Below are 14111 nucleotides of genomic sequence, written 5' to 3' on the forward strand. Positions count from 1 at the left end.
CAGATTCGGTGAAACCTTGGAAAGTAAAAACTTCGACCTTTAAAATTAGTTTCGGAATCTCTGTTAATAGATATTAATTGAAAACATCAAATGTTTCCAGAAAAAGAAATATTTTCACATAACTCATGTAAAATAGTCTAGAATCATAGCTGTGTTGATACCATCATGTTATGATGAAATCTGATAAAAGCAGAAGCACATGTTAGAGAAATATTATAACTGCAATGTAGGTCTGTTCGGTTTTTTTCTCCATTTGTTGATGTTATTACTTGCTCAAGAAATCGTTGAGAAATGAGCGAATTTACTGATTCATCTACTCTACGATGGTTTTTAGAAGTCTGATTTTAATAAGTGATTTTTATTCGTTTGTGTATATTTAATTTAGGACAATCATTTTTGTAATATACGTGAATAGAGTTGCATTATATTGAATGAAACGAGATCTAGTTTATTAACTATCGGTTTTTGTAATCGTTTGATTTGTACAATATGCCTGCATTCCAACAAAGGACTGTTATTATTGGTTATAAATTAAGGATAAAAAATAAATTTAAAAGTGTCGTAGAAGAGACTGAAAATGTTGTTGGTCTGTTGCGGTCGTGCGTTTCATCTGTAAGTATTGTAAAATAATTATGCATCAATTTGCTTTCAGAATGAAGAAAAGTTAATTTAAGGAATGTTAATATTTTTATATTTGTTTGTATGAGTTCCTATTCCTTTTCTTCTTACTTTAACTTTTGAGTGTCTGCTCATTTTTTTTTTTTTTTTCCTTAATTAGAGACAAAGCAAGTATAAGTCTCAAAACTATGATTCAGTTATCAGTCACTTAAAGTTTCCCTATATCATTTTCATGAAGTCCAATGTCTTCTCTTCTGCGGACTTGGCCATAATTTTATCTTTAATATTGAAATAAGGGTGTAACTTAATGAAAAGATTCACTAAGTAAAATGTGAAGTAGATTTATAAAACAACTTACAAGACAAAATAACTTACTTTAGAGTCACACTCTAAAGTAAGCGTGTAATGTTAAATAAATTATATGACTAACTTCATTGAGAAATGGAAAATAACTAAAATCAGCATATTTGCTGTTTTGGAAATTTAGGTGCATGTAAACTTTTCCTATATCATTTTTTAAAATTTAAAATAAAATTTTAAAAGATTGGCTTTTTATCATTGCTCAGATATGAAATTCAAGCTATTCAGTTAACACTCACTTTTATTCAAGTTAAGTACTTAGAAAATTATACTTGATTTTCCTTAAAAATATTCTTAAGAAGTTTAAAAGAGAAATTGAATTTCGTGTTTTTTAGACATCCCAAATAATTGTTTAAAATTTTTGCTATATATATGTAATAGGCTATAGGCTATAATATGTAATTATTTTATGTGAAGCAGGATGCAGTTTTGAAGACAGTGAAAAAACTTTCAATTTTGTGACGTTGTTTTATTTCATTTTGAAGAAGCAGGCATATGTACAAGTGATGAGCACACAGAACGACACAGAAAGGAATGAGGAAAATGCTCTTGGACATTTTATCCCTGGTCTTATATAACTTGAGATTTTGATAGTGAAAATATTTCTTTACAGTGCTAATATATCAATAAGATTCTGATAGGGATTTCTGATGCATGTCAATCACAAGTAAGCGAAAACACATTGATCTTTTAAAAAGAATGTGCTTACTGGACAGTTTTCCATCCCTTCACGCTGAGCGTGTGAAAGTGTTGGCGTCCAGCCGATGCAGCAATTTTATAAAGCTTCTCTTGAATTCATTAAGTAGAGAAAGTGGAATTGTATCAAGAAATAAGAGAATGAAATTACTATAGGCTAAATTTAAATATCATTACATATATATATGTGTGTGTAATTTAAAATTTAATTTAATCCTAATTAATTTTCTAATTTTTTGTGCTAATTCGGCCCATGTCAAAGCCATTCTAAAGTCTTGTCTTGTTTCCTGATCCCATTTCACTTTTTCTCTTTAATTAATTCAACTGAAGCTTTGTAAAAATGATGCGCCATCAATTCCACATGTCTAGTGAAAATGATCCCTCCTTTGCCCTTGTAAAAGGTCAACACTTGTATTGAATCGACATATGGCAGCAATCTCATGTTATATAAGATCAGTGATAAAATGTTGCGTTGGACTTCATTTTCTCTTTTTCGCTTTGAGTTATTCTGTGGTGTGTGTGTATTCTTCACTCCTGCCCTTACATCGTGCTAATCCAAAATAAAATAAACAGACGTCAAAAAATAAAGTCTCTTCAATGTCTTTAAACCTGCCTTCTGCTTTTAAGAATTATATGCTTACATATATTTATTTACATTTTTATATATAACATTATGTTTACTGATTCCGTTTATATATAAACAAAATTAGTGCTGTTACTATTAATATGTTGTTCTTGGTAAATATTTAATATTCCAAACTTTTTATTACATTTATGAATTTTTGTTTGATATAATTTTTATTTGCAACTTTTGTGTGCATCATTTAATATTAATTACATACAAAAGTCATGGATGTGCGCAGTATGTCGAATATTTTCATATTATAAAATTTAGAGAAATGGAAACTTCTATGTAAAATATTGTTTTTTGAAAGGTCCTTTTATTGAGAGAGCTTTTGGAAATTTTTTGTGTAAAGAAATTTCCTAAAATAAAATTCATGGAAAAGATATTTTATTATAAGTAATGAAAATTTGAAATGTTGTAATAAAGGGCATTGTTTTATGACATTAAACATATCTTTATTTAAAAAAGTAAGTGCAAAAAGTTGTCATTTATTTTATTAATGCACATTAAAAGTATTTTTTTTTTGAATATGTGCATATTTAAGTATGTATGCAGTACTTCTCACTATTAACTACTCAAAAAGTTATATGTCTTATAATCTGTATTTGTCATCATTAATATTGAATGATGAGAGATAGACAAAGACAGAATTTATCAATCCTGGGATATTGTTTTAATTTAATTTTTAAAATGATTGAACTTGTTGGTAGAATTCATATATTTGAAAATATAACTAAATGTAATGATTAGATAACTTAAAATAGGTTCATATGTTTCCAGTAAGGACACCTAATACATGAAATCAAACTTAGAAGAATTTAATTAATAGTTGTGAATCTGGATGAGTTTCAAAGGGAGTGTAAAGAGGAATATGACACAGCACATGGAAATTTACAGGAATGTTTGAACATTATATATTGAGCATTGCATAAGATAGGGATATATATATATATATATATATATATGCATGCATGCATATTAGAGAGATTGTGAATTTATGTCGCAATGAACAAATAATCATGTGAAAGCATGTAAAACTCTTCTGTCATTATTCATTTTTAAAAAAATGAATAATGACATGGTGATAACTGATGTATTTATGAAATTCAAATAATAATGATAATAAAGTGGCTGAATGTCATTTAAAGCATCTGATGGTTTGATCCTACCAGATTATTTGTATCCTCTACACTTTACTATTAATAGATGAACAGAACACATACTGCTTGTGAAAAGAAATACCCATCTCATATCATTTGAGAAAGAGGTAGATGCCAAATCTCAAATTAACTAATTAAAATTACACGAATTTGAAGATTTTTATTACTATCAAAATTACTATATAGCCTAGATCTTGTTATGTTGTTCTATCTAAAGTTTAGATTAATGTATAATTTTTTTTATTGTTGATGACTTTAAAATAAGGCTATCTAGACCTTTTTACATTCAAACCAACAGAATAATATCATTATTATTCAAATTGACAAGAAATTATCATTTATGATGGATTATGCTTTTTTGTATTTTTATATGTACATATGCAGAAATAAAGTTTGATTGAAAATGGGAAAAAAAATAACACCTTTTGATACACTTTAATACTATTTCCAATAATTTTGAATATCCTTGGAAATTTTCTCAAAAATAAAGTTATATCTTGGAGCTTTCAGTGTTAGGTACTGTTCTGATTGGGAATCAACAATGGGGCTTATGAATTCATAGTTAATAGAATTTTATGTTATAAAATTATTACTCATGTGTATAGCTAAGTCTGAAAATGCTAATTGAAAAGATAGGTCCAGTTTTGCATTGACAAATACATCAATGAAATTGAATAAAAGTATTTCCTATATTGGATGTCTTCAAATTGGTATTTAAATATGGTTATTTGGTGGCAACTTCTAAAATAGGATGAAGAGAGCTAGTCATGATATTTTAGTGATACTTTCAAAAGAAATAAAATATAACCATAATATGAACAATATGTTAAAAATTTTATAAACTGAAAGGGCTATTTGTTCAGTTTTACATCAGAAATATATGCATTTCTAATATGTATTCAAGGAACTGTCTGTTTCTTGAAAACTGCAGTTTGCAGATCCTAATGCGTATTTATATATATGTTCATTTTTTTTTTTTTGTGAAAAATTATGAATATTTGATTTTTATTTCAGTTTACAGATAGAGTGAATAAGCTTTTGGACAATAATGATGAAAACTTTCTTAAATTATATCAGAAGTTAAATGATGAATTTGAAAAGTACCAGGAAAAATTATTCTTCATTCATGCTTCTTTAGAAAATCCTGATGCAGAAAGCATCAATGAGGTAATTTTTGCATTTTTTTTAAAATCAAAAAAAGGGATTAAGAATTGCTTATTTTTTAACCTTAACAATTTAGTCTTATTGCAAGATACAAATAAAAAATAAATATGTGCTATTAAACAAGGCATTTTAGCCTGTATATATAATCTTTTAAAGATTTTCATATGAAAAATTAGAAAAGAAGTTTTTAAAAGAATCTAAAATATATTTATTATTTTTTCTTATAAAATAATGACAAAATCAATGTTATTAAAATTATATTTATTATAAATAATAATAAATATATAAAATATATTTATAAACTCAATTCTAAACAGGGTTTTAAGTTTTTCAGAAATATACTTACAGGGCAATCAGTATGAAATATTTTTTATTCACTTTTGCACTCATGTTTATCTTATTAAAATAGTTGTTTGTTTTGTTTGGATAATGTTATTTTAAATATTTTTTCTGCTACAATGAATTTAAAAAACAGAAATGAAAAGAAATAATTACTATCAGACTTTTTTCAAATGTTTGAATTTTTTAACAAGTACAATACTTTTTCTGTATTTTGTACTTGAGAATGTAATAAAAAGTGAAGTTACAACACTACAAAATTTAGAATATATATGAATTGAATATTTGTACTTTTAAAAGTACTATGATATTATGGGACTTCATTAAACAAATTATTTCGATTTAGAAGAATGACGGTATTCTAATCACAGTAATTACAAAATAACAATAATAATTCAAATATTTAAATTATTTCCGAGCATTTACAGAAAAACATATTTCTGTGGGAATTAATTAAGCTAAGTTTATAATAATAATCTGTATAAAATTAGTGTGAAAACTATCTGTTGTGCTATAATAGAAGTATTTAAAATTTTTCTTTTATAGAAATATCTTTTAGCAAGTATAAAAATGGTGAGACATTTACAAAAACATATTTTTATTAATATGGGGTTGTTAGGTTTCTAAATTAATTGTGTACCTCCTTGGAAAACTATTGTTTTATTTTTCAAAATTTATCTTTGAAATAAGAATTAACAATTTTTTAAAAATTTTTCTTTTTATGTCATCTTTATGCAATTTTCACGTTTACTTCTCTTTTTAATTTATTTAAAGTGCATTTTAATGAAAAATTGGGTTATGTTTTATTTATTACATTCATTTTTTCATAGCATAAGCATTGATTTATGTGTCTTTATTTTATGTTATATTTAAAAATTCATATTTTCCTAAATATTTATAAAATTTTACAGGTCTCTGAGGAAGAAACAAATCAACAAATAGCTTCAAAAAATGATCAAGTTTCTCAAACATCACGTACACAAAGTATTTCAGGACAAACACATGCCAATTTTATTGCACCTTCACAAACTTCCTCTTTGTCATCTTCATCTTTCTGTTCTCTCCAAGATGTTTGTGATTCTGTTCCTGTGTCTCTGAAAGAAAAGAATGGTGCTGCTAACGTTCATTGTGATCCATCTATTCAATCTCACAAAAATTTACAAAATGTTGAAACTGACATTTTACAATCATCTGAGCTTCAACAAGAATCTTCACATTCTTTGTCTAGAAATTCATTTTATTCTTTTTCATCAAATATAAGTGCCATTAAACCACAAAGTGCATCTTCAAGCATAACAGATTCTTTGAATTGTGACATTGCTGAGAATGATAAACAGTCAGTTGCACAAAGTATAACTCATCCAAGTACTCCTGTTTCATCCAGACCAACTTCTTTAATACTGCCATCAGCCATTTCAATACCATCTGTTATATCTGCTACTTTGACTCATGTGATAAACCCTGATGATTTCTGGATGCAACTTGAAAATTCAAAAGGATATGTTCTCACTTTTCCTTCGTAAGTATAACTTTTTTGTACTTGCTTTATAATGTATAATTTTTCATAGCTTCTTCCGTACTTCTGTAGAAGTACAGAATTACTTCTACAGTATTACATTTTTGTTAAAAATTTTGACAACATCTTTTAAAATTCATTGTGATTCAATAAATGTTGTTTAATAGATAAATTCTTAAAATCATATTATTGTTAAATCTTTTTACTTTTCAGTTAAGAATATTCATCACTTTTTTTATGGGAACAGAAAAAATTATATTTAATCTTATGATCCATGGCTCATATTTCCAATAACGATGAAATCTTTTTTAATTTTTCATATATTTCATATGGTCTTTTCTGAATGAAAATATTAGTTTTTTTTTTTGCATAACTTCTTGCAATTTTATTTATAATTAATTTCTCAGCCTTAAATATTTAGTGTTTTGCTAAATTCATCATATACATCTAGTTATGTTTGTGAATTTAATGGAAGGTGAGAAGAATGTCGACGACAGCACTTTGTGATAAGAAAGTAAACTGAAATGCTTTAGAAATAACTATATCAGAAGTTAAAATGCAAATTTGTTAATAAATTGAAATTTTGTTGAAAATATGAATTTGTTGCATTACTCCTGCCTTTCAAACATATATATTGTATTTTATCAGAAATGTTGATTATTAAAGACATTGTGATGGATTTTTGATTTGCAAATACAAATATTAATTTTTTATGAGACAAAAAGATGTGGGATTGACAATAGTCATAAATATGCTTTTTATCTCAATTTATATTGATATTGCTTTAACTAAAGAAAGGAAATGTTATATAATAAGTTAAATTTTTTCAATGAGCTTATTCTTCTTGAAATGTGTATAGGATGCTGTTTTTAAGTTCTTCTCTTCCACCCCCACCCTCACTATACAATATTCATTGATATGTATTCATCATTTTCTTTTAATCTTTATGCTTTATATATAACACATAATTATTTACATTTTAGCTCAGTTAATAAATTCACTATCCAAATATTGATTTTACAAATTTCAGAAATTGCATATAACTCTTCTCCACATGTTTAGAGACTAACACTCTTTTGTTTATGACATTTTCAGGAAATTGTCTATTAGAATTATGCTGACAAAAAATAATTTACCATTCTCTTCATTTACCCAACTAGCATTCAGAAAGCCGGATTTTTTTATCGTAAAACAATTTCTTTTCCTTTGTACCTATCAAATTATGGCAAACTAATATCATTTTCACATTTTAAAATTTCCATATTTAAAAACTTGCTGATTTTATTCCCATACATTTTATGTGAGTTATAATTTCATGACACATTTCATTATTACTACAGAAAATAACAAAATCATCTGGGGAATGTAATTTTGAAATATTTTCTCGGGCTAAAACGGCCACAACACGCTTCAGTTAATATTTTGCCTCTTACATTATCTTGCTTTGTAGAATATACTCATTTGCCTTTTATTAATTTTGTTTTTGTGGGCTTGTTTACCATTTCCCATATTTGTGCACACTTTATGAATCCATTTCCTTTGCCAATTCCTATTTTTTCCAATAAGCATTATTTATTGTTTCGTTATAAGTATTAGGGACATTATGAGTTATATTATCTAGCATTTGTTCAGATTCGAGCCTTTCTAAATCTTTAACTGGCATTTAGATTAGATTCATAACAATTTAGAATAGAGTTTCATTTCCAGTATCCTCTATCTGAAGGGGAATAAGGGTCAATATCCCAAGTATTCTCTTGCATTTTTCCTAAATTGTTATTACCCTTTAAAGATTTGTTGAATTTAACTGGTCTTTCCTCAATTATTTTTTTCTGTATCCTAATATTATAACACTTCTAGATACTTCAAATTCATTCCTCATTATTTTGGGAACATGAAAATGAGCCATTCAAATTTTTTTAAGATAATCTAATTTTGTTTTTTTACCTCCCAAATTTTAAACGAGATTTGTTTTTATATTCCTTTATACATTGTTATATCTGATACCTTATGTTATATATTGCAAATGGTAGCTATAGCCCAAACTTTTAATTGTACCTTACTCTCATGCTTTAGCTTATCACTGCTCTCACTAAAAAATACTATTAAAAATGAGAGTACAATTAGCAATGTTAGTTTCATCGCTAGATTTGACATCTCTTTCCATTTATTATATTTCTCACATTGGGATAAATTTTGTTAGCAATATATATATATATATATATATATATATATATTTGATTAATCTAAGATGAATAGGGATAGATCTCATTAATAATTTCCTTTTGAGAAGTAAATATTATTAGTTGATTAATGTTTTCAAATGGTAAAAATTACTTCATATGTGAATTTTAATATTTTAAAATCATTTTGGCTTAAATTCAGGTATCCTAACTTTACAAAACTTTCCTTTCAAATAAGAATCAGGTTTAATCTTGATGATTAATCTTTGTTTATGATTAGGTTTTAGATTTTTAATTGATGCTACATTTATAGACAGATTTTAAAAAAATGAAAGATTTCCTGAAATTTAACATCAATAACCTTTATCTAAATTCTACTATAAAGTTCAAGGTAACTGTAGATAAGTTTTTGATGTAATAAAGTTTCTACTAAAGAACAGTCGTACATCTGAATGTTTAATCTGTCCACATAGGTTCATAGCAAGTTGAACTTATGCTTATAACTTTAAATTTATAAAAATCATACAAATATGCAGAATTAAAAAATAACCAATGTATTAAAAATATTTTTTAAAACTTATCTCAGTTTTTTTTCTCAGGTGCTTGAACCTAGCCATTAAAGCTTTTACCCTTTCAGCACTGGCTTGGCCTAACTGGCCATGCTATTAATTCAAATGAGGAATGCATGATGTAAAAAGGACTTGACACCAAAGATGTCCTTGCTTTACATCCTCAATCCTCATTTGAAACAGAAACTGGTAACCCAATATAGAATTTGCATGGCTGGTTGCGTGAAAGGGTTAAATGGTGCATTTACTATCTAGAACTTTAGAGTTGAAACAGAGAGAAAAAAACATTGATTTAAACCATTGAATTTTTTTTATAAAACTAGTATCTTTTGCATATCAATACATTTTTCATGCTCATTAACTTTATGCATGATTCTTCCTGATAGACAGTGCATCACAATATTCCCTCATTTTTGTTCTCAACCACCTATTAATTGAAAAAAATCTTTCTTTTTCTTTTTTTTTTATTACGAGAATCCATTCAGATAGTGTCTGTCTCATGCCTCATGCCTGTATGCATAATGGCTGGTAAATGGTTGGATGAATATGAAATTGCCACCTTTATTAAAAATCACACACACAAAATTAAAGAACTGTGACAAGTGTAAAAAGAGGTAGCTCGGTGGTTTTAGTATGCTATAAAATTAATGGGTAAAAATTATCCAAACTAAAATAACGCTGCTGTTCTTGAATCTTTAGAGTATTCATCTGATTTCATGCCTATTGATTTAAGCTTGTTTCTAAGATTGAAAAATGTATTGAAAAAATAATTTTTTTTCCCTTTGAATTTTTAACATTTTATTCAAACTGTAACATACAGTTTCTAATATTCAAAGTTTAGTTGAAGAAATATTGGGAATGTAAACATGAGTTCAAGTACATAAATGTAAACACGAGTTCAAGTACATGAATGTGGAAAGAAAGTATACTCACCTTTCTTTTGCTTACATTTATGTAAGTACAATGAATATATATTTTTTAAATTCACTGTGGAAACTTTTTTATTCAATTGTATGAAATAGATATGAATTTTAAGATGAGTAAAATAAAAACTTTTTAGAATGCTAAAACATTTTTTGATATTTTATTGCTCTCTATTTCATTATATGAGGGAAAATTTTACTATTTGAAGTATTTTCGGCATACTATATATAAATATTTTAAATAATGTATCTAATAAATTTTTTTTAAATTTTTAGATCCCTAGTGGCCGACTCAGATCCACCATCTTTTATACAGCCTGGTGATTACTGCCTTGCACCCTTCAAGTCAATACCTGTGTATTATAGAGCTAAGATTATGACTGAAATTTCAGGTCTGTTAGCACATTTCAGCTTATTAAATGATCATCTTGTTTTCATTTTTAACACAAAAATAGTTTCATTTATTTTTTAAAAGGCTCAAAATTTTGTTTTTTCTTCTAAATACTTTCCCTTTTTTCCTGCATTTCTGAATATATCCACTCCCCTAGTAGTCTCTCTCTACATATATATAATATAAAAATCTCATGTCACAGTGTTTGTGTTCGCACTCCTCCGAAACGGCTCGACCGATTTTCATGAACTTTTTCATGTGTATTTGGTAGCTATGAGAATAGGTCGTAAAGGTAATTAGGCTAGGTAACGCTAGGTAATTAGGGTGTTCCTATCCACGTTCAACTGTACGATGAGGAGATCAACACTTGCTTTAAATCATCGCCACTGTGACGTAATGTTGAAACAGTCCAGCTAAAAATAAACACGAGCGTCCAAATGCTACAAGATCCATCTGCTGACACATTCTCGGACCAATTGTTAGATATCAGCGATGGAAAAGTTGCTGTCTAATAAAATACTGGATACATAAAATTGCCCACAAATTTCTGCACTATCGTTGATGCGCAAAATGTTCGCATTGACCGCATATTTCCCGATGTACGCACATAATACATAAATTATGCATGGCTGGCAGAAAGAGCCATTTTGGCAGCAAAAAATGTGGACATTGACAATTTAAACTTCAAGATACAGCAGTCGTTGCCAGGCGACTTGGTATCATACAAATTGATCGATACAGTTTGCGATGCAAACGAAGCTGTAAATTATCCAACAGAGTTTTTGAACTCAAAGGATTTGCCAGGCATGCCACCACACCTTCTACGACTGAAAGTTTGATCTCCGGTTATTTTACTTCGGAATTTGAACCCACCATGGCTGTGCAATGACACGCGATTGGTCATTAAAAAAATTGATGAAAAACGTTATCAAAGCCGCCATTTTGAATGGTAAATTCCGAGCCGAAAATGTTTTGCTGCCACGAATTCCAATGATTCTCACAGACGTGGCAATCGAATTGAAATGCGTTCAATTTCCTGTTAAATTCGCATTCGCAGTGACAATCAATAAGTCGCGAGGCCAAACGATATCTGTTTACGGCTTAGATTTGGGCACAGCATGTTTTACACACGTGGCATGTGCTCGCATGGGCAAACCATCGAGCTTATTTGTGTTATCTAAAGACGGACTGAGAAAAAATATCGTACAGTGAATTGCTCTTCGAAATGAATATTGATTTTCTTTATTTCATTTTTATACTTTAGGACAAAAAATATATTACTTTTTTCACTTTACGTTTAACTTTTAAGAGATCAAACAATGTATATGTTTGTTATGTTAATGAAATTCATTGTATTGAGAAAATGAATGGTTGGTGGTTTTGTTTTATTTTTATTGGCGATCATCATCTACAGCGCTGTATTCCTCTTTCTGTCATAGATCCCAACCCCACACACTTACAATGCATTCGTTAACAACCAAAATTTTCTATAGAAATAATTTATAAGGCAGAACAACGTTTGCCGGGTCAGCTAGTATATATAAGAAGCAGTTTTCGTATAGTAATATAAGATAAAAAAGGAAAAGTATAGTTAGAAATTTCAAGAAATGTTGAGATTGAGCAGCCTTCATCTGCTTTTTAAACATGAAATGAAATGATTTTTGTAAAGCTGGCAGTGTAAATACAGAAAAATTTTGTGATCTGGTTTTATCTTATTAAGCAAGCATTATGGTGCAACCTTACCTCCTCACTTCCATTACAATTTGCAGCCCTGTACATAAGATGCAAGTCTGCTTTCTCAGAGGGTATTAATCGCTCCATCACCCAAAAATATTCTGTAATTGCATAGAATCGTTTGAAGCTAGCATAATGCCATTCAAACTCAATAAAATTGTTTTGTAAATGATTTGATAATACAGACTAAATAAAACTTCATAATTATTCAATATTTTACTTCCCAAAAGTTTATCTTTATTTAAATTATGTCACTAAATTTCTATACCATTTGCTCTAAAAATATTATGCAAATAAAACACTTTTTTTTCATTTCCTCAACATTTCTTATTTTTCCATATGACGCTATTCTGCTGTTCAAAAAATGCTTCTTTTTATGTATTTTACCTACCTTTTAAAGTTTGGCTTATGAATTCAGGAACATACAGCATGTCTCTCCCTTTGTCTGTCTGTCTATCTGCACACACACACACACATATATATATATATATATATATATTATTACAAACCAAAAAATTTAATTCCGTTAAAATTCGAATGACAGACTTGCTTTGTTGTGGGTGTATGGCATAAAACAATCAATAGGCCTCAATAGCAAATGATGACGTTTATTGGCACGAATATACAGATGTCAAAACCCAGTTGAGACTTAACAGGCAACACACAGCAGCCCACTTAGAGTAAACAGCAGCCCACAAGTAGTAATCGATAGTAAATAACAACTAAAGCACACAAAGTGGCCAGATAGAACTCAGCAGAAGGAGAGAATCTATATAGCTATTCTCTACTGTCTCTCTAAATGTTTGTGATTCTCTATTGTCTGCTAGATTTAGCTGTTTCCAACTGCCAACTCACTACTTTACAACTGACTATTTCTCATGCAACTTGATGCTGCTCAATTCACCATTTGCTTCGCCAGTTAATGCTTGCACTTCTCTAGACTGATCCAACTAATTCGCCGTTGACTTGTTATACGACTTTATACCACTTGATGACTGTCTTCGGCTTGAACTGCTGGCTTTTTATAGTTTTTGGAGCAGAGAAGGTTCTCATGTGGCATTCAAGCAGCATCCAATAGAGCTGATCATAAAACGGTCTTTCCTACGATGGAACCAATCATGCTGGGAAACAAAACACAGATTCATAACAATAATATAATTATGAATTCATTTTTGTCTAGAAAAAAATTTATAGCATTTATGTGTGTTGTGCACCTGTGTGATTAGTATTATAGTTATTGCAAACAATTCTGTATTTATAGTGTAAGAAGATTAAATTGTTTTACCATGCAATATATTTAAAGGGTATTATTATTTTATAATAGTAACCTGTAATATTGATAAATTATTAATAAATATCATCATATTATTATCATTATTATTTGCATACATTTCAATTTTGATTTCCCATTTTTTCCCCTACTTTTATTATACTAATCATTTATAATTTCAGAGGATCACACTGTTGAAGTATTTTTTATTGATCATGGTTCAACTCATGGTGTTACTGTTTGGGATTTAAGACCTTTACCAGCAGACTTGTATAAAGTTCCTATGCAAGCTGTACATTGTTGCCTGTCTGATGTAAGTTTCAACTTTGTTCTCTCAAATAAATCATTATCATAATTATAATTTATTTGAAAAAATACAGTTCATCAATCAAGAAGGTTGTGTGTTTTTATCAAGTATAATGATTGTTTCACAGCATATTTTTTAATATGTTGATAGTGTGCTTACTAGTTGATTATGGAATAAATGATCTAGTTAAATCAGTTAAATAATTATTTAAAGAATTTTTTAAATCTATCATGATAAATGGTAACAACTATTTGCTGAT

The 14111-nt window shown here is 28.3% G+C and overlaps 1 protein-coding gene across 2 annotated transcripts in view; it reads left to right on the forward strand.

The window, feature by feature from the left end:
- Positions 1 to 23: 23 nt before the first annotated feature.
- LOC129962599 (tudor domain-containing protein 6-like) overlaps positions 24 to 14111 on the forward strand; it is a 40979-nt gene continuing 26891 nt past the window's right edge. The window contains exons 1-5 of one of the 2 annotated variants that reach the window (XM_056076408.1): positions 24 to 612; positions 4474 to 4626; positions 5874 to 6481; positions 10427 to 10542; positions 13728 to 13858. In XM_056076408.1, coding sequence (XP_055932383.1) covers positions 490 to 612; positions 4474 to 4626; positions 5874 to 6481; positions 10427 to 10542; positions 13728 to 13858 — 1131 coding nt within the window. In that variant the 5' untranslated portion in view covers positions 24 to 489. The remainder of the gene's footprint in view (positions 613 to 4473; positions 4627 to 5873; positions 6482 to 10426; positions 10543 to 13727; positions 13859 to 14111) is intronic. The other variant, XM_056076409.1, reaches the window with a different exon arrangement.

Source organism: Argiope bruennichi, chromosome 3 (assembly GCF_947563725.1).
Source record: "Argiope bruennichi chromosome 3, qqArgBrue1.1, whole genome shotgun sequence".
In the NCBI taxonomy this organism is placed as follows: Eukaryota; Metazoa; Arthropoda; class Arachnida; order Araneae; family Araneidae; genus Argiope; species Argiope bruennichi.